Consider the following 25,831-nt stretch of genomic DNA (forward strand, 5'->3'; position numbering starts at 1 on the left):
GGTGTAGAGATTACTCAAATAAATAAAACTTAAACAGCAAACAAACAAAAAGAACAAAATATCTACTTGCAAGAAAAATCCTATAGAAAGGACTAATGTAAGTATGGAGTAATTTGGAAAGTATAGACGACTTAAAAGTTAAGTGCCCAACCATTTTATAAATCAATATGGCAAAATCTGTTAAGGCTGAAGACAAGTATACCCCAGAACCCAGCAGTACCAACTGCAAGTGTCCATTATACATAGAGTTACTCTTGTATATGTGCCCAAGGAAATAACTTATAAATGTGCTCATTTTAATATTATTTGTAATAGTAAAGAAGTGAGTAATGAATAAACAAATGGTGGTTTATTAATGGAACAGAAAAAAAGAGTTAAAATGAAAAATATCTCCTTGTATTAATAGGCATAAATCTCAAACAGAATGTTAGTTCAGAAACTTTGGAAACCTGTATGGTTGTGTTTTTTAAAGCCAAATGTGTACTTTCTATATCTAGCAATTCCATTCCTAGGTGTTTACCCAAGAAAAATGAAAATGTATGTCTACACAAAGATTTGTATGCAAATCTTCATAGCAGTATTCATAACAGTCCAAAATTAGAACAACCCAAATATCCCTCAAATGGTGAATATCCGAACAAACTGTGTCATATCCACACTATGGAATACTACTCAGCAAAATGAATAAATAAAAGGAATGAAATAGTAATACATGCAACAACATGGATGAATCTCAAAAACATTATGCTAAGTGAAAGAAGTAAAATAAAAAGGTAAAAAACAAAGAACAGTATTTCATGACTCCATTTATATAAAATTCTAGAAAAGGCAAAACTATAATGACAAAGTAAATCACTGGTTGCCTGAGGATGGAGGCATGGCAGGGAATGATTGCAAAGGAATGGGAGAAAACTTTTAGGATGATGGAATGTTTTATATATAATTGTGGTGGTTACAAGGCTGTATAACAATTACCAAAATTCATCAAACTTCATTACACTTAAAATGGGTAAATTTTATTGTATGCAAATTATAAAGCTTGAAAAATTAAACAATTTTGAATAAAAAAGCAAATTGTAATAGAACACATATATTATGAAGCTATCATTTGAAAATTTATAACATAAGACAATACTCTATCTTGTTTATAGATCTATATCTATATGTTTCTATCCATATATAGATAAAGTATGCAAACACACAAGGATAAATACACAGGCATCTTTAGAACAGTGGTTACTTCTGCAGGAAGAAAGGGAGAATGAATGTCATGGGAACTTTACAGGTAACATATAATTTTTAACAAGGAACTGACGTAAGTGCAGAAAATGTTAAAATTCAAGGAGTGCCTGGGTGGCTCAGTCGGTTAAGCATCCAGCTCTTGATTTTAGCCCAGGTCATGATCTCATGGTTCATGGGATCGATCCCCACGTCGGGCTCTGTGCTGACAGCATGAAGCCTGCTTGGGATTCTTCTCTCCCTCTCTCTCTGCCCCTCCCCTGCTCATGCTCTCTCTTCCAAAATAAATAAATAAATTTAAAAAAAATGTTAAAATTCAAGTGTTTGGTCCACAGGTTTATGTTATATTACTTTCTATACTTTTTCATATGTTTGAAATATTATATACCCCTTGTTTGATGTTTTAATTTGGAATCCTTCTGCATTGGTGGTGGGAATATAAAATAGTACAGCCACTATGAAAATAGTATGACAGTTCGTTAAAAAAATTAAACATAGCATTACCATATAATCCAGCTATTTCACTTCTAGGTAAATGCCCAAAGAATTGAAAGCAAAGACTCGAACATATTTTTGTATACCTATGCTCATAGCAGCAGTATTCATAATAGCGAAAAGGTAGAAACAAATATTGATAGGTGAATGGATAAACAAAATGTTTATGTACTTATATATACACACCCATAAGCATACATATACAAATATATTCATATATAAGCATGCACATGTTTCTGCATATATATATGAATATACCATATATCTACAATGAAATATTATTCAGTCTTAAAAGGAACGAAATTCTGATATGTGCAACAACAGAGATAAACCTTGCAAACATTGTGCTAAATGAAATAAGTCAGACACAAAAGGACACATATTGTATGATCCACTTATATATGAGTTATCTGGAATAGGCAATTCATCGAGACAGAAAGTAGAATAGAGATAGTTAGAGGCTGGGCATAAGGGGTAATGGGGAATTACTGTTTTAATGGGTAACGAGTTTCACTGTAGGATGAGGAAAAATATCTGGGAATGGATAGTGGTGTTGGCAGCACAATAATGTGAATGTGCTTAATTCCACTGAATTGTACACTAAAAATGGTTAAAGTGGTAAAGTTTGCATTGTGTATATTTGACCACAGCAAAAAATATTTTAAGAATTTTGGAAGTAAGGGGGCACCCTGGTGGCTCAGTCGGATGACTGCCTGACTCTGGATTTCCGCTCAGGTCATGATCTCACAGTTTGTGAGTTTGAGCCCCTCATTGGGCTCTGCGCTGACAGTGCAGAGCCTGCTTGGGATTCTCTCTCTCCCTCTGTCTCTCTCTGCCCTCCCTCACTCATGCTGTCTCTCTTTCTAAACAAACAAACAAACTTAAAAAAAAGAATTTTGGAAGTAAGGTTATATAATGGTTGACACATTTATTTATGGCATTAATATTTTTTCCTTCCAAAAAGTTGATATTAAGTTGGTGTGCATATTATAATCAATCATATCTTGTAAATAAAGGAAACCTGCGTATACCGAAAACTCATAAAATTGAGGAAAAAAACATTTTCTGTTATAAACTGGCAAAGGTAGCCTATGATATAAATTGGCAAAGGATACGGACAAAGAAATACAATTTGAGAACAGATGGAAGGAATAGCGCTCCACCCAGGTACCATTTAAAATATATTAAGGCATTTAAAAAAAAAGATTCAATGTTGCAAACTGGGGTCTTGGCAAAATTGTGAATTCACAACATAACCTTTATAGGAAACAATCTTACAATATGAATTTAGGAGCATTAAAATATCTATACCTATTGACCCACTGATTCCATTTTTTGGGGTTTGTTACAGCAATGGAAGAAAAAATTTGTAAGCCCCAACATATGACTATTTCTAACAGTTAAAAACTGGAAATAATCTGGATTACCAATAACAGAAAAAAATGATTAAACTAAGGAATGATACATTGTATGAACAGATTTTGTTCTCTGATATACCAATGCCTAGAACATAGCAAGTGCTTAATAAATAATTGTTGAATAAATGAAATTTTACAGGAAAAAAACTTTTAACGATGAAGACTGTAGAAACTTACAAAATGACTGTAATATAAAGTCAATATGATAACATTTATTGAGGTACTATCATGTGCCTGGAACTGCAGTAATACATAGGGATAAAATGATGATAAAATGATGAACAAAATGGTCTCTGCCACTGGGAACTTAAATCAACGGAAATTTCAAAAACAATCATGACATTCAATAAATGTTGTAACATAAGTTTGTATAACTGTTTCTCAGTCTTTAGGAAAGGTTGTTAGACTTCTTTCTTTCTTTCTTTCTTTCTTTCTTTCTTTCTTTCTTTCTTTCTTTCAAGTAAGCTCTATTCCCAATGTGGGGCTTGAACTCATAACACTAAGATCAAGAGTTGCATACTCTACTGACTGAGCCAGCCAGGTACCTGAAGTCCTTAGATTTTTAATCAAATTTCTTGTCTTTATTTCTTTTTTAAAGCTTATTTATTTATTTTAAGAGCGAGAGAGAGAGCATGAGCAGGGGAGAGGCAGAGAGAGAGAGGGAGAAAGAGAATCCCAAGAAGGCGCCATGCTATCAGCCCACAGCCCAATGCTGGGCTCAATCCCACAAACCATGAGATCATGACCTGAGCTGAAATCAAGGGCAGGATGGATGCCCAACTGACTGAGCCACCCAGGCATCCCCAAATTTATTTTCAAGTTATAAACAATTCAGTAACATTGATAATATAATTTCCAGGAAGAGAACATATAAAAAGCAAGAGATTAAAACAGAGCATGTGATAAAAGGTAGGAATACATATTGCCCACAAGAGAAAAATCAGTAAAAAAGATGAAAAAGTTTGTGTTTCAATGAGCCAGAAATTGTGGTCACATAAATACTAGATGCTATCAGACAAAAGTCAAAGTATATTTACTTTAAGGAAGGACTTAAGTTCTTCAATGTTTATTTTTGAGAGAGAGAGAGACAGAGAGACAGAGAGACAGAGCATGAGCAGGGGAGGAACAGAGAGAGAGGGAGACACAGAATCTGAAGCAGGCTCCAGGCTCTGAGCTGTCAGCACAGAGCCCGACTCAGAGCTCGAACTCATGAACTGCAAGATCATGACCTGAGCCAAAGTTGGATGCTTAACCGACTAAGCCACCCAGGTGCCCCTTCTTTAAAAAAATTTTTTTTAATGTTTATTCATTCTTAAGAGACAGAGAGAGACAGAGTGTGAGTCGGGGTGAGGCAGAGAGAGGGAGACACAGAATCTGAAGTGGGTTCGAGGGTCTGAGTTCTCAGCACAGAACCCAATGTGAGGCTTGAACGGTGAGATTATGACCTGAGCTGCAGTCAGAGGCTTAACTGACTGAGCCACCCAGGTGACCCAACTTCTAATGAAGTTTAGAAATATTTCCATTGAAATATTTTGGCACTTAAAGAAATAAGATTTGTAAGATTGAAAATATGAAAAATTGAATGATATGGCAGTATAATTGCCAACACTTATTGGTTCCTGAATCTCTTCCTAAGTCTGCTTAGGTTGGTGCTCCTAGTTTTGTAACACTGAAGTAAATATGCCGGTATGTTTCCTATCACTGCATAACATCTAATTTCCTGGTAGTTTTATTTGGGAATGGTAAACTGTGTTAACTGTTTGGGAACTTTATTAAAAATGATGATGGGGGCTCCTGGGTAGCTCAGTTGGTTGAGTGTTGACTCTTGATTGTGGCTCAGGTCATGATCCCCGGGGTCATGGGATCAAGCCCTGCATTAGGCTCTGTGCTGAGTATAGAGCCTGACTGAGATTCTCTCTCTCTCCCTCTCTCTCTCCCTTCCCGCCCCCCTCTATCCCCTCCCCTGCTCATGCTCTCTCTCTCTAAACTTAAAAAAAATTATGATGATTATAGGATAATGTTGTTATAAGAATTAGATAACCTAATGAATATAAGGCAACAGTATGTAATATATAGTAAGTGCTCAACAAATGTTAGTATTTCAAACAGTAAACGTTATGGCAGAGTTTATTACCCCTACAGTTAGGATGCAATTTGGAATTTGGAACTTGGTATAAGAAAATATGGTAATTTGCTAATCAAAGGATTTGTAAAAATATATATGCTATATGTATGTATATATACACATACACATGCAAACACACATACATACAAGCAGCATGCAGATATAAAAACAAAAAAATTATCTCAGGGCAATAACTCAAGGAGAAATATTTGGGCAAAAGCATGGCACTGCTATTCTATTATGATAGTTAGTATTAACATTTATAATTCATTTACAGCCTGTTTACTTCCAAAAAACATTTGATGTGGCTTATTAATAAGACTTAAAAACCCCCACTATAAACTGGGAAAGGCAGAAACCAAAATCCTGGGATAAAAGGCTTCTTAATATATTTAGAAACAGGTTATAGGTGCCACATCAGTCACTGAATGGAAGGGCTGCACATTAATTTAGGAGTTTTTTAAATAGCTGTACAATGCAGCTGTTGGGGAGGAAAACTTTTTCTCTATTCTATTATGTTCTATCTTTGGGAGCTTGTGAATTAAACTGACAAAGACAGACTAACAAGAGAAAAGACAAAGTTTATTCACACACTAGCTCACAAAGAAAGTGGCTCAAAGAAATGGCTATGATTTTGAGTTTATATATCATCTTAACAGGAGAAAGGGAGGGGGAGATAGGACACTTAGAGAAAAATAGATGACTTTTAGGGAAAACAAAATGGGCCTTTAGAGAGTAAAGGAGGTATGATAGTCTTGTGACAATGTTTGTTTATTAATTTCTCATTTGATTCCTCCAGTGATGGAAGCAATCTTCCTGGTTTTGGGTAGTCTTCCTTGAAAGGGGTTCGAGGCAGTTGAATGCTTTTGGAAGTCTCTGTTTTTAGGCAGATGGGGTGTGTGTGTGTGTGTGTGTGTGTGTGTGTGTGTGTGTGTGTTTCAGACAAAGCCTCTTTTTGCATCTGTAGATTTTTTTAAAGTTTATTTACTTTGAGAGAAAGAAGAGAGCAAGCTGGGGAGGGTTAGAGAGAGAGAGAGAGAGAGAAAGAGAGAGAGAATCACAAGCAGGCTCCACACCGCGAGCACAGAGCCTGATGTGAGGCTCGAACTCACTAGCCATGAGATCACAACCTGAACCGAAATCTAGAGCCGGATGCTTAACTGACTAAGCCACCCAGGCACCTGCATCTGTTGATTTTTAAACATCTTTAGCTCAAAATAAGTTTTATGTGACTGGCATATTCTGAATCCCTTCATGTATATTAAGAAAATAGAATAGTAAGGGACTAAGTAGTCCTGGCAATGAAGATTCTAAAGAATGTAATTTTTACACTGATAAACTTTCATAATCTTTACCCATAATAAGATTATCCTTAAATGTGTTAGAAACTAAAACTTATGGAAAATGAGACCTTTTGTTAGAAGCAGAATGGGTTTTTATTTGAAGCATGCTTTATCTAACTTTACTGTTTTTCTTCACTCTGGAAATAAAGAGGTGGAGGCAAAAACCCAAAGCAAACCCAATCAAAATAATGCCATGGAAACACCTAATTTATAAGGCATTGGTTGTTTGCTACATTCAAAAAATAATTTCTGATGATAATATAAAGAATTTAGTCAGCACCAACTTCATAGATATTTAAAAATTACCTCTAATTTCTTGGCACAAGGTCCATTAACAAGCGCAACCACCCCATCATCTGACACCTAAGCAAAGAGAAAAAGCAACACAGCACACAAATGGGAAAGATGGAATTAAATTTTCTAAATATTATTAATCATTTATGTATAGTTTTATCGCCTCCCATTTAGCAAACATGTGTTTTAGCCACACTTATCTTTTTCACCCTTACTTAAAATAATTGAGGGAAATGTGCCAAATTATATTGCAATTATATAAACAGTGAAGCATGAGGTAGTCAACAAATTCAACAACAACCAAAAGAATTAATTATGCTCTTCTGATGAGTCATGGAAGTTCACTGGGCAAACACATACAGTCTCTATATAGTAAGTCTGTATTTCATTTACCTGCGTAGCTGAGAAATCAACACACTGCAAAAATGGGCAGTTTTCTCCTAATGCATGTAAGGACACATCAGTAATACCTAAACAGCCACCTAAATCAATGATCTTTAGTAGCCGGCAGTTACGTGCAAGAGCAAGGACTCCTTCATCAGTGAGATTGCAGCATCTTTTCAAAGAAGCTTCATGCAGGTATGAACAGGAGGAAGCCACTGCTTTTATTCCTGAGGGGAAACATAATTATGTATCAATGAGCTATATATGCATGTATATGAGAAATGTGACTGATTTTCATTTTAGCAGTCACCAGTATTGATGTATCCAACTGTATGCTAGCCTTTTGTAAAGTAGTCCGTCTGTGAGGATATACTTATTTTCCAGTGATGCTGCCATTATTAAAACTCTTTTGGAAAGTTTCAGGAATTCTCTACAGAGTCTGTAGTATATCATTCAGAATATCTGTAATGAATGGCAAGGCTTTACTGTTGACAAGTAGATTTGCCTTTAGGAAACAGCCAAAAGTTATTCAGAACCAAATTAGGCAATTAAATAGTAGATAAATCTTTTTGTTAAAACAAAAGTTTTAAAGTAATAAAGTTAATTTTCTTGTGGACTCTGAAGGGAAATCAAAAGTTAAATTGCCCCAATGTCTTAGGTAATAGTTTTCATTGTTATCCTTAGGAATCATACATATGTTTCTGCACTCTCTCTTCCCCCTTTGACTCTTAAATCCAATTAAACTGATGTAAATGCACATTGGAGACTGGTACATGATAATGAGCCACATAAATGAGAGTACTTTGGGAATCCTGGGCCTTTTAATCATGCACACACATTACAACAGTGTTAAAAGATAGCTTTATGAGCAAAATACACAAAAGGGAAGATGGGAAATTCATATGTAGGTCATTTTTACTGTTCTCTGTATCTTAAGATCTTTGATTTTTTATTTTTTTTACCCCCCAAAAGAACTTTTATTTTATTTATCAGTGTCCAGCATGAAAGTTCTTTTTAGTGAGTTACTATTTGTGTAAACATTTAAAAAACTTAAGCTTCTTTGTAATATTATAGGTAGCCTAACTTGCTAACCAAGATGACTGCAAAATATAGCCAACTACTCACAAAACTTTCCAGAAACCTAGCTAGACAAATCAGTCCCTCTTTTTTTTTTTAATTTAATTTATTTTTAAAATTTACATCCAAGTTAGCATATAGTGCAACAATGATTTCAGGAATAGATTCCTTAATGCCCCTACCCCCTCCCACAACCCCTCTAGTAACCTTCTGTTTGTTCTCCATATTTAAGAGTCTCTTATGCTTTTATCCCTTCCCTGTTTTTATATTATTTTTGCTTCCCTTCCCTTATGTTCATCTGTTCTGTGTCTTAAAGTCCTCATATGAATGAAGTCATGATATTTGTTTTTCTCTAATTTTGCTTAGCATAATACCCCCTAGCTCCATCCACGTAGCTGTGAATGGCAAGATTTCATTCTTTTTGATTGCTGAGTAATACCACTGTGTGTGTGTGTGTGTGTGTGTGTGTGTGTGTGTGTGTGTATATATATATATATATATATATATATCTCACATCTTCTTTATCCATTCGTCCATTGATAGTCTCTCTTTCTTATATTGAAGGGAAAGGTTAAAATTCTATATTGATAGAAAAAAAGGGCCAAAACTCTGTAATTCATGCAATAGTGACACTGAAAAATGCAGTCCGACTGGCTATTAAAAACTATGCATTGTAGGGGATGAAAGGTACAGCGTAGGGAATATAGTTGATGGTATTGTAATGGTCTTGCATGGTGACAGAGGGAAGCAACACTTGTGGTGAGCTTCGCATAATGTACAGGCTTGTCTAATCACTAAGTTTGTACCACTGAAACTATTGTAACATTGTATGTCAACCCTACTCCAATAAAAAATTTTTTTTAATCAAAAGACATAAAAACAAAAAATAAACTATGCATTGTACAGACTGATAGCAGAGTGCTTAGTAACCTTCCTCTGATGATGATTTAACTTTCTGTTGTAATTTTGCCTTAAAGTAAGCCTTAAGGCTTAAAGGCTTAAGACTCAAGGCTTAAAGTAAGCCTCAAGAAAGCCTTAAAGTATGAACTGGTCATTTCTTATTCTATTATACCAGGAAAAATATTTAAAATACAGAGGTGTCCATCCATGTTTATTTTATATATGTTTAGGGGCGCCTGGGTGGCTCAGTTGGTTAAGCGTCCGACTTCAGCTCAGGTCACGATCTCACGGTCCATGAGTTCGAGCCCTGCGTCGGGCTCTGGGCTGATGGCTCAGAGCCTGGAGCCTGCTTCTGATTCTCTGTCTCCCTCTCTCTCTCTGCCCCTCCCCCGTTCATGCTCTGTCTCTCTCTGTCTCAAAAATAAATAAAAACGTTAAAAAAAAAAATTAAAAAAAATATGTTTAAATTGCAAGTAGTGACTTAGTGTATTCTTAACTTTCAGCAAAGATTATAAGCAGGAACTCTAATTTGGATTCTTTCGCTTGGTTTGAATATTAAACATTTTTTTTAATGTTTATTTATTTTTGAGAGAGAGAGAGAGTGTGTATATATATATATATATGTACATATACACACACACACACACACACACACACACACACACACACACACACACATATATATATATACATGAGTGGGGGAGGGGCAGAGAGCAAGGGAGACACAGAATCTGAAACAAGGTCCAGGCCCCGAGCTGCCAAGACAGAGCCCAACATGGGGCTTGAATCCATGAGCCGTGAGATCATGACCCGAGGTGAAGTCAGACATATAACTGACTGAGCCACCCAGGCACCCTTAGTTTGAATATTTTTATTGATAAATACAGTTTCTGTTTCTTTGATATCTTTGTACTCACTTTTGACAAATTTACTACCCCTCCTTCCCGTTCTTTGTTCCAAAATTATACTAGATGAGGAATAGTAGTCTACCAATTTATTCAGTGTTAACAAACAGACCTTTTGAAGTTATGGAAATTCTGTTTTCTTTTGAGGAACTTAAATTTAATTTCCTCAGCTTTCTGCAGTTGCACAGGTGCAGGAGAGCAGTATCTGAAATATCACAGCTCCGTAGATCTAGAGTTTGGACTTCAGGATGTAAAATCTATAAAAAATACATGATGTAAAAATTAATTTTTCCTATGAATATAAATGTTTATTCCATATTCAGTGTTTTGGTGGTCCCATCAGATAAATGGTGGATGGAAAATGTAGCAAAGAATACAAAGACATATCTGTGTGGAGACACATATGTAAGGCAGGAAAAATACAAGCCCACTTCTAACTGGAGGTGCAGCTTCTAGCATCCCCAAAGTCTTTGCTGGGACCTGAGAAGCAGGATCGAGGTGGTGGCATGTGCTTATCTTTTTTCAGTAGATCCTGACTATTATTAGAGATCCTGGCTACATGCCTCTGCTCAGCAGGTATGAGTCTTTAATCACTTAGACACTGAATGGTTATAGGATATGAATATTACTTATCTACAACATTTACCTCCTTCATTCTTATTGGGAGCTAGTACAAGCAGACCCAGTATTTCTGAATGTTTACTTGAAAGCAACAAATATAGCAAATCAATTTCAAAGGGTTTTGAGCTCTTTTCTTGGGCGTTCTTTTTACTTTATTTTTCCAAAGTAGAACTAACTTTACTTTTCTGAATGTAAAAGTAATGTATTATTACTGAAAAGATTTAGACAATATAGAAAAATTATAAAAATAAGAAGAGTACTAAGTACATTATATACATGATGCCATTTAGTATTCTCTCTTTCTCAAACACACAAACACTCTTGAGAGATTCGTCATTACCATATTATAAAGGAGGGAACTGAGGCATCCAGAGCTTAAATAGTAACACAAAGTACACAGCAAAAAAGAAGCAGAGCTAAGATTGAAAACCAGGTCTTTCCAATTCCAAAGGCTATGATTTTATCCACTATAACTAAAATTACCCATCATACCAATGCCCAGAGAAAAGCATTTTAGTTTTGGTGTTTTTTGACTTAAAAAAAAAAAAACAAAACAACTTTGAAGAAAAATGGGATCAGATTATATATAAGATGAGCACTTTTTACAAAAACAACTTATTGTGGTTACATACGATTCCATTTTATGAATGCACCATAATGTATTAAATGCATCCTACACTGACAAACACTTCAGTTGAACATTTAGGTTGAGTTAGGAGGCAATATAGTATAGTGATTAAGAACATGTCCTCTGGAGGCAGACTGCCTGAGTTTGAACCCTTTGAGTGTGATCCAATTCTGGTTTGTGTGTGTGTGTGTGTGTGTGTGTGTATGTGCCTCAATACCCTCTTTATTAAAATTGGTAGAATATTTTGTGACAAAGGTGTCTCGCTTATGTGTTATATGTAACTGTCAACTATTATGATAAATGGTATTATGATGAGCATACCTATGTACTTTCCTGATTATTATTTCTTGGGATTCATGTCAGAAGTAAATGGTAAATGCAGATGCTAAATAACCCTATTGTGGTAATCATTTTGCAATATGTAAATGTATCAAATCATCACATTATGTTGTAGGCTGTAAACCTACACAATGTTATATGTCAATCATATCTCAATAAAACTGGAAAAAATACTAGGACTAAAATTTTTGAGTCCACAGTAAGTACATTTTTAGGACTTTTGATAGTTAATGCCACACTGTCCTCCTAAAAGGTTTTTATAAATTCACACTCCCACCAACAGGAGACAAAAGTGACTGTTGCCCACACTATTGTCAACACTGGGTATTATTATTTTTTAAGTCTCTGGCAATGCCAAACTGAAAGACAAACTGTGACTTTTATTACTAATGAGGTTAAATATACTTTTATACACTGATAGTGATTTATATTTTTTCCTTTGAGTATTTCCTGATTCTTCTGTTTTAGTATTTGTTTTGATTTTTCTTATTGGTTTGTTATCAAGATAACAAACCTATAGAATTACATGTGTATTGCAAATATTTTTCCTAGTTTGTTACTTGACTTTCTTTTTTTTTCTTCTTGCAGTAAGAAATTTCATATTATTATGTAATCAAATCCATCAATAGTTTTCTTCTTGGTTTCTAACTTTGGTGTCATGTTTAGAAAGGCCTCCTCCATCTAACTATAAAAATATTTAGGAAATATTTCAAAAAGAGCCATCCAATGATGCATTCAACTTTGCAACAGATGTTAGATCTGGCTTTTTGAATAATTTCATAAGCAGGACTCCATTTTATAGGACAGGGATTTGAGAGAGAGCACTAAAGAAAGCATACTTCTGTTTTTTCTCTATCTCATTCACCCCTTAGCCCTTTCCTATTCAGGTAAAATGAAGTTTAAATGAATATTAAGGATTGTCATAAAATGAACATTTAAGCCACTCCAATATAAGCTAAAGGGTTAGAACAAAATGGGGATAGTGGGGAAATGAGGAAAAGCATCAATTTTCTGTAGTTTCATAATGTTTCTTCTGTGAGCCATACACAAACTATATATATCCACAGAACCACTGGCAGTAAGAACCTGGGGATATTATTCTACCTCCATTGAGTCAAGCAGACTGCAACACTAAAATGTCTATGTTCCAGTGCAAGCTAACATGAAGAAATCAAAGCACTACAGGTACCTCAGGCTGTTAAAAGAAACACTAATGGCACATGTAAGTGCAATTACAAAGAGAGGTCACAGGGACAGTCATATGCTGGAGTGCTATCACCACAGTTTGTTCCCTTTTGATTCCGGGCTTTGGGCAGAATGTGTACTAAAGTCAGCAGTTGGTAGTTAGAACCAGAGTTTCTATAGTAGACTAGTCTAGTCTAGACTAGAGTCTCTGAAGACAGTGATGATGGCTACAAACCCATTTTATAGTTAAGGGCACTGACGCTCAATGTTAGAGAGTGGCAAAGCTAGGATTTCAAATCAGGTTGGAGGCCTTTACTATACTTATTGCCTTATAGAATAGCCAATTTTAGCTTAGCTGTAAGGAGGGAGAGTGAGTATTAGTTAGCAGGAGGGAGGTATCCGGAAGAATGAGTTTACAGGAGTGGCTTTTAACTGCTGATTGTTAGCCATGAGTGGATAAAATCAACTTAGTGGACTCTGATCAACATTTTTGTAAATTGAAATAAGACATAATAGAACAAAATAGAAAATATCCAAGTGTACTGCACACAGTATGTTACATGTAAATGTGGTTTGTGTACCAGAGGCATAATAGAACATATATTTCTTACTGTGGGTTTTTTTTTTTTTTTTTGCCATTTGTGTATTCACCCTGCATTTTAACTTTTTCCAGACTTATTGAGCTATAATAGTTCAAAAAGCTTAAAACTTTAAAAAAATGTAGAGATCAAGGGTGCTGGTATAATGAAGACAAGGGAAGCAGATGAAAGAATGGTGGGAGAAGATTTTTAAGTAACTATTACACATAAACATTTGGTTATATGCAGAGAAAAAAAGAACCCCAATGTTTTATTATATTTTGAAATTATTACTAAACCTAAAAAAAACCATTATTACTAAACCTACTATATGCCATTGCTCTAAAAATCTGAAACCATATCTAAATAGTAAAATATAATATGCTTGCTTTACAAATATACATACTCTTACCTCACTTATATTTGAATCTGTTATCTGCCCCTGGGTACTCATTATTTTAATCAGTCTGTCTTTTATGTTTGGAGGCAAAGGCTTAATGTCTGTGATATATCTGGAAATATTCTTCATGAAGCACCAAAGGCATCTGAAATACAAAACAATACAGTAAATTACATGGTACCTATACTGATTCCTAATATTTGATGCTGTTTGTTAGCACTTAGTCCTTTCATAAATAGGGTGTACATTTAATATAAATATTTGCAACATAAGCTTGGTAAGATTTAAAAGCCTAGCGTGTACTCAGTTGTGGACCAGAGGCTCTTCCCTCACATTTTTTTTCTCAGCATACCTCATTTACTAAAATGCATTCTAAATGTCAAAAAAAGTTTTTCCTAAGTCCTAAGTTTTTCTCTAATTCCTAAGACATACTACTAACATTTCTGTTACATATTCCTAAATAAACAGTGAGCTAGGGCCTGTTAATTGACAAGTTTTATCTATTCATGCAGCAAACTTTTCATGATTTTTCTTAAAAATTATTTGTGTAATGAAATCATGAAAGAACTATGACCATAAAGACTGCACAAATAGTACAAATCATGGAGATAACAACCAGGGTTGTATATGCCTAGAGTAGGGTTATCAGAGCAGGCAATAACCAAGACCCATATGACCAACATATCTCATATGTGGCCTGAAATTCCAACTGAGAACCTCATACTTAAAACAAATAAATATAAATCTTCCTTAAATTTCTGACTACAAATATCCCCACATATATATAATTTTACATTCATGAATTTCCCTCTCTGATCCTTTCTCCTTCCTTCCTCCCACTAATATCTAGTGTATGTTCTTTCTTATTTTTTTCTATGCTTTTACACACACACATACGCACACACAAACATACACACATACACATTTAAAGGGTTGTGGGGGGTGGATGATCATTGTTTCCTAAAATGGCATCACTGTGTACTCTTTTCTATACCCTCTTTAACTCAATAATATCTTACAAAATTCTTCAAAGCATCAAGTATAGTTCTAATGCTCCTTTCATGGCTATATAACATTTCACAGTGTGGATGATTTATTTAGTCAGTCTATATATGATATTCCACTGCTTCTAGGACATGTTAACATATGCTGTCAGATTGTTTTCTAGAAAGTCTATAACACTTCATATTTATTATATCTACCCTATTTCTTTACATCCCTCAAGCAATAGGTTTATTTTACTTAATTTTTCATTTCCATTATCTCCATTTCCCAATCACATCCTCCATCATCCAGGAATCTAATGTCTAGTATGTACCCTTTTGATGTATGTGTCCTTTTAACATGCTTGTATTTCTAATTTATATATGTGGTATTTGTCATAGATTTATCTAGTTTTTCACTCACCACTGCTTTAAAAGTCTACCTACTCTTGAATGTTGGAAAATCTTATGTGTGAAAAGTGGTACATTATTACTTTAATTTGCATTTCTCTATTTACTGTAAATTTGACATCTTTTCATGAACCTATTGGCTATCTGGATAGCCTATTTCTCTAAACTGTCTATTCATATCCTTTGCCTATTTTACTATTTTTTGACTTAAATTTGTAAGAGTTGTTTTTGTGGCCAAATATATGACTGAATTTGTATTTGCTCTATAAACATTTAGAGAATGTATGTTCTCTAAGAGATGTAATGTTCTCTCCATTATGCATGTTTGTCTAACTATATCTCTCCATGTATGTATGTGTATGCACACAAATATATTATGTGGACATATATGATTGTTTATGGATAGTATTAATTCTTCTATGTTCTTTTTTTAATGTTTATTTTTATTTTTAAGACAGAGAGAAACAGAGCATGAGTGGGGGAGGAGCAGAGAGAGAGGTAGACACAAAATCTGAAGCAGGATGCAGGGTCTGAGCTGTCAGCACGGAGCCCGATGTGGGGCTGAAACCCGCGAACCATGAGATCATGACCTGAGCCGAGCATGACGCCTAACCAACTGAGCCACCCAGCCACCCCAACTCATCTATGTTCTTATTTTTTCTACTAAATTTGTAGAATTCTTAGTTTACAATACAATACTTGTATTTTGAAATCAAGTTACTTTCATTTCTTTTTTTTGGGGGGGGGAATATTTTATTTTATTTATTTATTTTGTAATTTACATCCAAGTTAGTTAGCATATAGTACAATAACTATTTCAGGAATAGAATCCAGTGATTAATCCCCTATGAAGTTACTTTCATTTCTACTAGTTTTTGCTTTTTGTACATTACTATTTTATAATGAAAAAATTTAAATACATAAAATTAAAATAGAATGACATAAAATCCTTGCATCATAAATCTAGAATTTTAAAATTTATTATTTATCATATTGTGTCAAATATCTTTAAGACATAAAACATTTCAGATAAAATTAAAGCCTCCTTTGTACACCTACATAGGTTTACTCTCTTTATTGCCCTTGGTAGAGGCAACCACAACCATGAAGTTTTTTTTTCTTTTTTTAAACAGCTTTTAAAACAGTTTCTGTCCATGATTTTAGTATATTTTTACTACTAAAGTATATGTGTGTAAATAACAGAATATTGTTTTCTATAATTGTAAAATGTAGTATATTAAATTTCTTACCATGGCTGAATGTGTCAATTGTCTTTGTATGTGACAACATTCCTTTTAATAAGACTTTGGTGTTAGTTGCAAATTCATGATCATTATTTCTTCTTGTAGAATATTCCTTTCCTCAGTAAGTAATTTCTCTATCCACATTAATGTTTTTCACATTAGATTGTATTCAGTCTAGTTTTAACGTTGTTCTACCATTTTTCTTTGGCTTCTTTGGCTAACAAGTTTACAAGATTCATCTGCATTGTTGCAGGTAGCTATAGTTGATGTAAAAAAATTGTTTCTTAAAGTTTATTCATTTTTGAGACACAGAGAGAGACAGAGCATGAGCGGCGAAGGGGCAGAGAGAGGGAGACACAGAATCTCAAACAGGCTCCAGGCTCTGAGCTGTCAGCACAGAGCCCGACGTGGGGCTCGAACTCATGGACTGTGAGATCATGACCCGACCTGAAGTTGGACGCTCAACTGACTGAGCCACCCAGGTGTCCCAAGTTGATTTTAATTTTGAGTTTGTTCAAGTCCATTTTCAATACTGTATAATATTCCATTGTTTGAACAATTTGTCTTTTCTATTGTCAGCGAACATTTGGGTGGTTTATAATTTACTATTATAAATTATATTCATATGAATGCTCTTGGACAGGTCTTTTGATGCACGTGTGCCTGTTTTAATCAAGTATATGTCTACAAGTGGAATTGCTGGCTCATAGGGTATGCATATGTTTAGCTTCATGCCAAACAGTCTTCGGAAGTGATTGTACTGATTCCTATCTTCAATTGGTGAAAGTTCCTGGAATCCATATCTTTGTCAGCATGGCATTATCAGTCTTTTTAATTGTAGCCAATTTATGAATATATGGCAGCAATGCAATGTGACTTTAAATTGCAACCCCTTATTGGGGCGCCTGGGTGGCTCAGTTGGTTGAGCATCCAACTTTGGCTCAAGTCATGATCTCGCAGTCTGAGTTCGAGCCCTGTGTTGGGCTCTGTGCTGACAGCTCAAAGCCTGGGGTTTGCTTTGGATTCTGTGTCTCCCTCTCTCTCTGCCCCTCCCCTGCTCATGCTCTCTCTCTCTCTCTCTCGGTCAAAAATAAATAAAAAAACATTTAAAAAATTGCAACCCCTTATTATGAATTAATTTGAGCATGTTTTCATTTCTTTATTGTTCATTTGGATAGTCTCTTGTGGAATATCTGTTCAAGTAGCCTGCCCAGTTTTCTTTAGGGTCTACATTTTACTTACCGACATGTAGGAGTTCCTCTTCTATTCTGGACATGAGCTTTCTGTTGGTTATATATGTGGCAATTATATTCTCCCATTCTGTGGACTGCCTTTTCACTCTCTTTCCCATGTCTTATGTTGAAGTATAGTCTAATGTTTTCTTTATGGCAAGTTTCTTTTGCATTCTGTTTATGAACTCTTTCACTGTCCTAAGTTCATGAAGCTAATCTGCTATGCTTTTTTCTAGGAAAAATTAACTAAATGTGTTGTTTTATCTTTCACTTAAAAAAATTTTTTTTAATTAAATAATCTCTGTGCCCAATGTGGGGCTTGAACTCACAACCCTGAGATCATGCTCTGCTGAGTGAGCCAGCCAGGCACCCCGGCTTTTCACTTTTTGACTTAAAAACTACCTGGAATTGAATTTTGCAGTTGTCAAGAACTATGCAGAGTCTGAGAATTTCTCCCACTTACAAGCTTGCAAGTTAGCCTACTACCATTTCATGAATGCTAGCAGAAGATAGATTCCCGAGTCAAAGAAGAAGGACTTTATTATACATGACAAGAGCAGTAGTCAGAGCTTCACATTTATGCTGGCTCTTCATGCCCTCTAAGTCCTACCGTGTAATATAGGTAGGGCCCAGATGAATGCTTGAGAAAAACAACGAGCTTGGGTGATTCACAACTTTTATGGTAAACTGAAGCAAGTTTGCTTTTCTTTTTTGGAAGGAGACAGTATTTGCTGCAAAAACACATTTGAGAAATGCCCTAGGTAAAGAGTAGTCAAAGCCTTACATTCTTGGCATAACCAGTAGGTTCATGGCAGATTGCCTCTCCCAACATCCACCCGACATGTTCTTGGCTGAACTCAAATATTTATTTAAGTACACCACTCAGTCAGCTACTCTAATTTGACCAACAAAGGGAGAAACCAAATCTGTTCAATTTGTCTCTTAAAGCATTTAATTAAGGCTACTATCAATAGTATTCTAAATAGTGAGATAAGGCCAATCTGCAGTAATGACCTCAACAGTGCCCCCCAGAGTCCCAGACTCAGCTAACTGTGAATAAGTATGGAGGGGGGGGAGGAGGACTAGTCAGTCTCATTTAGACAGACAGGATGTAGTCCAATATATCAGCTATTATGAAACATGAAAAGGAATTTAGATTGTTATTCAATCTGAGGATTCCTTAATGCCCTTTACCCATTTAGCCCATCCCCCCTCCCACGACCCCTCCAGCAACCTTCTGTTCTCTATATTTAAGAGTCTCTTATGTTTTGTCCCCCTCCCTGTTTTTTATTTTTTTATTTTTGCTTCCCTTCCCTTACGTCCATCTGTTTTGTATCTTAAAGTCCTCATATGAGTGAAGTCATATGATATTTGTCTTTCTCAGACTGACTAATTTCGCTTAGCATGATACCCTCTAGTTCCATCCACGTAGTTGCAAATGACAAGATCTCATTCTTTTTGATTGCTGAGTAATACTCCATGGTATATATATATATATATATATATATATATATATATATATACCACATCTTCTTTACCCATTCATCCATCGATGGACATTTGGGCTCTTTCCATATTTTGGCTATTGTCGATAGACCTGCTATAAACATTGGGGCACATGTGCCCCTTCAAAACAGCACACCTGTATCCCTTGGATAAATGCCTAGAAGTGAAATTGCTGGGTTGTAGGGTAGTTCTACTTTTAAGTTTTTGAGGAACCTCCATACTGTTTTCCAGAGTGGCTGCACCAGTTTGCCTTCCCACCAGCAATGCAAAAGAGATCCTCTTTCTTTGCATCCTCACCAATATCTGTTGTTCCCTGAGTTGTTAATGTTAGCCATTCTGACAGGTGTAAGGTGGTATCTCATTGTGGTTTTGATTTGTATTTCCCTGATGATGAGTGAGGTTGAGCATGTTTTCATGTGTCGGTTGGCCATCTGGATGTCTTCTTTGGAGAAGTGTCTATTCATGTCTTTTGCCCATTTCTTCACTGGATTATTTGTTTTTTGGGTGTTGAGTTGGATAAGTTCTTTATAGATTTTGGATACTGACCCTTTATTGGATATGTCGTTTGCAAATATCTTCTCCCATTCCGTTGTTTGCCTTTTAGTTTGTTGTTTTTGCTTATTGTTTCCTTTGCTGTCAGTTTTTTATTTTGATGAGGTCCCAATAGTTCATTTTTGCTTTTGTTTCCCTTGCTTCTGGAGACATGTTGAGTAAGAAGTTGGCCAAGATCAAAGAGGTTTTTGCTGGCTTTCTCCTTGAGGATTTTGATGGCTTCCTGTCTTACATTTAGGTCTTTCATCCATTTTGAGTTTATTTTTGTGTATGGTGTGAGAAAGTAGTCCAGGTTCATTCTTCTGCATGTCACTGTCCGGTTTTCCCAGCACCACTTGAAGAGACTGTCTTATTCCATTGGATATTCTTTCCTGCTTTGTCAAAGATTAGTTGGCCATATGTTTGTGGGTCCATTTCTGGGTTCTCTATTCTGTTCCATTGACCTGAGTGTCTATTTTTGTGCCAATACCATACTGCCTTGATGATTACAGCTTTGCAATACAATGTGAAGTCTGGGATTGTGATGCCTCCAGCTTTGGTTTTCTTTTTCAAGATTGCTTTGGCTATTTGGGGTCTTTTCTGGTTCCATACAAACTTTAGGGTTGTTTGTTCTACCTCTGTGAAGAATGCTGGTGTTATTTTGCTGGGAATGCTTGTTTTTTTTTTTTTTTAAGATTTTATTTTTAAGTAATCTCTACACCATCGTGGGTAGAGAATTTACAGTCCCAAGATTGAGAGTCCTGTGCCCTACTGAATGAGCTAGGCATCCCCACATTTTGTTTATTGATTCATTGGTGATGGACATTTAGTTGTTTCCACTTTTTGGCTATTGTGAATACTGCTACTATGAATATATGTGTATAAGTATTTGTTTGAGTACCTAGTTTCAGTACTATTAGGTATATACCTAGGAGTGGAAGCTGGGTAATATGGTAATTCTATGTTTAACTTCTTGAGGAACTGCCAAGTAGTTTTCTCCTTTACTCCTTAATATGACTTCCCTTAGTTCTTTGAACACATTTATAATACTTTCTCTGAAGCCCTCGCTAAGTCCAACACCTGGGTCCTCTCAAAGGCAGTTTCTTTTGCCTATTTTTTTTCTCTGTGTATGGGTCACAGTTTCTGTTTCTTTGTCTTGCAGTTTTTTTTTTTTTTTTCAAAAACAGCATAGTCTAGATACTATAATACAGTAACTCTGGATATTGATGCCACAGATTTGTGATTATTTACTTGTTTGTTTAGTGACATGACTGGACTAAGGCTATTTTCCTGACTGTATGCAACCTCTGATTTGCTCCTTAGTGGGCACGACTTGGACGTAAGCATTGTTACCCTGGGATGTCAGCGGTTGTAGTAGGGGTCTCTTTGACTATCTCTTTCTCTGATTATTTTGTTAAGTCTGTATTAGTATCACACCCGCTGTCAGCCTTCACTCATTACAGATCGATTGCTCTAATGTTTTCAACAATGCGTGGGGTATAAATTGCTCCATAATGTCATCCAATTCATTTTGGACTCCTTTGTAGGATTAGTTTCAGAGGTCAGTGTTTAAGGCTTGTTCTGACCCCAGGAAGGCTCTTGTTATATGTTCCTTTCCCCGGTTCTCTCTGGTAAACTTCCTGGTCTATGGTTTAGCTTGCATCTCACATGAAGCTCTCAGGCTCTTTGTAATTACTTTTATTTAAACTCCCCCCACCCTCTGTTTCAAGTAAAGTCATTTTCTTGACAGCTTTGGAGTTCTGTGTTTTGCAGTCTGTCTTTCTTCCTGGGAAAAATCTTTAAGCCAGAATTTCAGAACTGGGAACAAGGATGATGATATGCTTTCCTCTGAGTGAAACCCCTACTTTAGGAGCAGGGTGCTGGGAAGTAGCTTCTGGTCTTCCTGGCTTGTCTCATTTAGGATGGAACCTCCACCCACAAATGAGCTGCCCGATAAGTGGGGGCTAGGTGGAGGTAGCAATCCCCCAATCACTGACCAAACTCACCCATAATTTAGCCTGTGCACAAGTATCTGGGGTGGAGTGTGATGATAAATGCTGGCATCCTGTCCTTCCCAGGAAAACACTGAGGCCTCTGAGTAGGAGCTGGGGGGAGAGGTAACCCCATCACCTTGGCCATACCCACCTGGAGTGGAGTTATAGTTCCAATGCCAGACTCTTGTTCTTACTGAGTTTTAAAAGATTATCTTGAATGAATGTTTCTTCATTTGCTGTATACCCTTAGGAAGCTGTCTGGAGACTTGAGGCAGTTGTTTTTATAATTTTCAACTTTTATGCTTATTTTACTGGGGGACATATTCTTGGAGCTTCTCATGCTGCCTTTTGTAAGTCTTCCAAATATCATCAATGTTCACATCCATTTAACAAATACCTGTATGCCATTAATAAGAAATATGGTGACTCCTTTTCTTTTAAAAATGTACTTGGGTTCTTTTAAAATAAACTGTTCACTTTAAGTTTGCTTACTTTTCAGTAAAAGTTCTTTCTATCTCCATTAATTCTACAACAATTCTTGGAAAGAAATGGTGTGTGTGTGTGCAAGAGAGAGAGAGAGAGAGAGAGAGAGAGAGAGAGAGACATTCATGTATTTTTAAAAATATATAAATTTGCTAAATTGTGTTAAAAATTGAGGTGAGAGATAGTTTTCCTACTTGTGGCTGGTGTTCACAGTTCAATCTTTCATACTTCCATAGGTATGCCATGAATGTAAGGTCCCAACCGCTCTTTATTTGGAGCATTTCTCAAGTGGGTTGTGTTTGCAGCAAACTAAACTGAGAGATGAGGTATCATCTCCCTCCAACCCAAAGGAAAGCTTGCTTACTGCTTGTTACAAAATTGTATCACACAATTGTTTTTGTGTGATACAAAAAACACTCAGTGTTTTTCTTCCTGTAATACACCCACTGTGCAGGTATCCATCTGAGACCTCTGTGTCATCCTCATGGGATTAGGGGGAGAAGGGTAACTGAGGCAAACTGCTTGTGCTGCTTGCTGTGCTGTAACACAGTCCTTTGTCTCTAGCCCAGAAATCGTAGGTCTTCTGCCAGTATCCACGAAACAGTAATAGTCTAATCAAGTAAAATCAAATCCTAGATCTAACAATATTGTGATGAGAATTGGATACTGATGGAAACATAGTTTTATGGAAGAGGAAGAAGAAAGGTTCTGTGGGCCTGGTCTGGAGATATGAGAAGACTCCTTGCGATCTGGTAGCAAATGTTCTCCCCATTTACAGCAATCTGTGCTGTCACCCAAAATAATATTTTTAAAAAATTGTTGCTTTCTCCACCTCCAGCCAAAGCAATTTTATGATCCACCTGAGGCAAGCAGCAGCTGTAGCTGTCAATTTGATCTGCTGCTGGGTTTCTTATCTCTGTCCATGTGCAGTAACAGAAAAATGTCTGTGGATATGGGTGGCCCTGAACTTCTGTGTATTATAAGGAAGGTTGCAGTTACTCAGTGACACTGCCCAGATGGCAGAAGCAAAACAATGTCATAGTGATCCAAATCGAGTTTAACAATAAATCCAGACTAGAGTGACCTGTGTCTCTTTGGTTTATATGGTTGTATGTAGAGAAGAAAAGGCCATGGAATATCCCTCAGTTGGGTTGAGGGTTTCTTTTTGGCCCATCTACTATCCCGATAATTGCTGACCATATCACTAAAGATTAACAGGTAAGCTTCAATTTCCTTGTGCAGGTCATAATGGATACTATCCTGGGCTTATACTACCTCTTGCCTAAGACCTACCGGATTCTCTTGGGATTTATTCACAGCTGAGTCTGGGCTCCTGGGAACACAGTTGAGGTCAATATTGCAGGTTGACCTTACCCTGCTTCTTGGAGCTCTATTAATAGCCTCAGTTAAATGTTGTATTTTACAAACTCATTACATTTGGTCCTAGCCTCTGCTGATCAAATTAATCAGTGTGGCTGAAAAAGTATCATACTCATGTGATTAATTTGTCAGAAGCCAAGATGGTAGGACCAAAAAGTGGAATGTTAGGAAAGGCAGTTCTTTATGGGTTTTTCATCATCTTACCAGTCTTGCTGGGAATGACAAGAATACACAGCCCTGATATGCTTTATCCGGGCCATTCACAGAGTTGTATTTATAATAAGCAGCCCTGTGCCATAAAGTAATGTCTCCTTCCAGGACAAAGAGGTTGCTTACTGCTTACTATACATTGGCAGAGTCCCTAAATTCAGTGTTTCTTTTCTGTAATGCAACTCGTTGCTTGAGTAGACATTCATCTGGGCTGTGTTTCTCTCCTGGAATGCAACCCATTGTTTGTGTTGGCATCCATCTGAGCCCTTCGTGTTGCATCTATGCGTCTTGGAGGTCAAGAGGAAGTGACATAAACATGCGAATGCTCATGTTGCTTGCTGTGCAATGAATAATAAAGTCCTTTGTGCCTTTGACCCAGGAGACTTTGTTCTTCTACCAGTATCCACGAAACAAGACCAGGCTAAAAATGTATTTGTTTATATATGACAGGTAAAATCAAATTCTACACTGACAGTCACTCCTCTTATATTTTCCTTTATGCAGATTTCAGCTATATTTTAAATGTTTACTTTTTTCCATGGTGCCATCTTTTTTGCTCCCCCATGTCTCTTCCTCAGTCTTTGTCACCTTGGCCTTTAGGGTCCTCTTCTCTGAGCTTAGCTGTGCAGCCTGTGCCACGTATTCCCCACAGTAAACGGTTTACTCTTTCTGCTCCAGTTCCCTCCGGCAGCAACATAAGGGAGTTGGGACAGAAACAATTTAGTATTTTGAAAAATGCTGCTATGAGAATTACTAAATGGCTCACAAAAACTATCTAAAAGTCTGTTGGTCAAACAAAGAAAGTTTATTAAATTTACTGCAGCAAGGGTTTAACAGGGTTTGGGTAATGTCTCAATAGGGGAAAGCTATGTTAGAGTACATCTGGGATTCTCCCTCCAAGATGGGGAACGGGTTAGGATGAGACAAAATTTGTAACATAATAGTATAAGACTGATGGACATGACACAGGGTCTCAAAGTAAGCCCCGATGAAACAATATATCCTGATAAATATAATGTTTGCTCTAACAATCAAAATGTTTGCCCTAATAACCAAATATTTGTTTAGATAAACTGATTGCAAAAATTTCCTGGAGCAAAAAGTTATATTGACATTAAGCGATCTCAGTTCTCAGTCCCAACAGTTGACATAAGTGGTCTAAGTTCTCAAGACAAAATGAAAACTGGCCAGCTAAAACTTAACAAAATCCTTAAAAGTTATAGACAAAAAGGGGGGGGGGGGGTGGATAGATCTCTCATTCAATATGAATTGCTCTAAATTTTATACTTAAAAGAAACTTATTAATATAACCATCAGTTATATGGTGAAATAATGTAACAAAGAAATGATTTTTGGCAAAATGGTCTACTGATATGAGTGTTGCACAAAATTTGGTCCTTAGCCTTTTCTTCTCCCTATATTCTCTCTCATAAATTTAATATGGCTTCATCTACCATTTATTAGAAATTTAGTCCTAATATTTCAGTCTGCTTGTTTGATATTTCTACTGGATATTTGGATTCATTTTTCTCATAAGACACCTACTTCTCCACAGGTATCTAATGATATCACGATTCTCCTGGTCAAGAAAGCTGAAAACTTTAGAGTAATTTTTGCTTTTTCTTTTTTCTTGGTCCTTCTATTCAAAATTATTCACCACTTCCCAGATCCAAAGGATTCTCTAAGGCAGCGCTGTTCAAAATGCTAGTCAGTGAGATTAGGAGCTCATGCAAGGATGTAGCCAAGCAGTTTCCTTCATGGAGAAGTCCCATCCTCTGGACAAACAGTGCACTTAGTAAAAGGGTTGATTGCTATTCTGGATCAAGCTCCTTACCTCGTTACAATCCAGAAATAGCTTACTGCTGACCAAGTGCCAGCCTGAACATACCTTGTCCCAAAAGGATTTGCAAATATGATTCTCAAGGC

At 36.2% G+C, this 25,831-nt stretch overlaps 1 protein-coding gene across 1 annotated transcript in view; it reads right to left on the bottom strand.

The window, feature by feature from the left end:
* The window catches only part of AMN1 (antagonist of mitotic exit network 1 homolog), a 59,575-nt gene that overhangs the window by 22,806 nt on the left and 10,938 nt on the right, over positions 1–25,831 (bottom strand). The window contains exons 2-5 of the mRNA XM_060657995.3: positions 13,944–14,076; positions 10,293–10,437; positions 7,308–7,525; positions 6,927–6,983 (exon numbers count right to left, since the gene is read on the bottom strand). Coding sequence (XP_060513978.1) covers positions 6,927–6,983; positions 7,308–7,525; positions 10,293–10,437; positions 13,944–14,076 — 553 coding nt within the window. The remainder of the gene's footprint in view (positions 1–6,926; positions 6,984–7,307; positions 7,526–10,292; positions 10,438–13,943; positions 14,077–25,831) is intronic.

This window comes from Panthera onca, chromosome B4 (genome assembly GCF_046562875.1).
Source record: "Panthera onca isolate mPanOnc1 chromosome B4, mPanOnc1 haplotype 2, whole genome shotgun sequence".
Lineage (NCBI taxonomy): Eukaryota > Metazoa > Chordata > Mammalia > Carnivora > Felidae > Panthera > Panthera onca.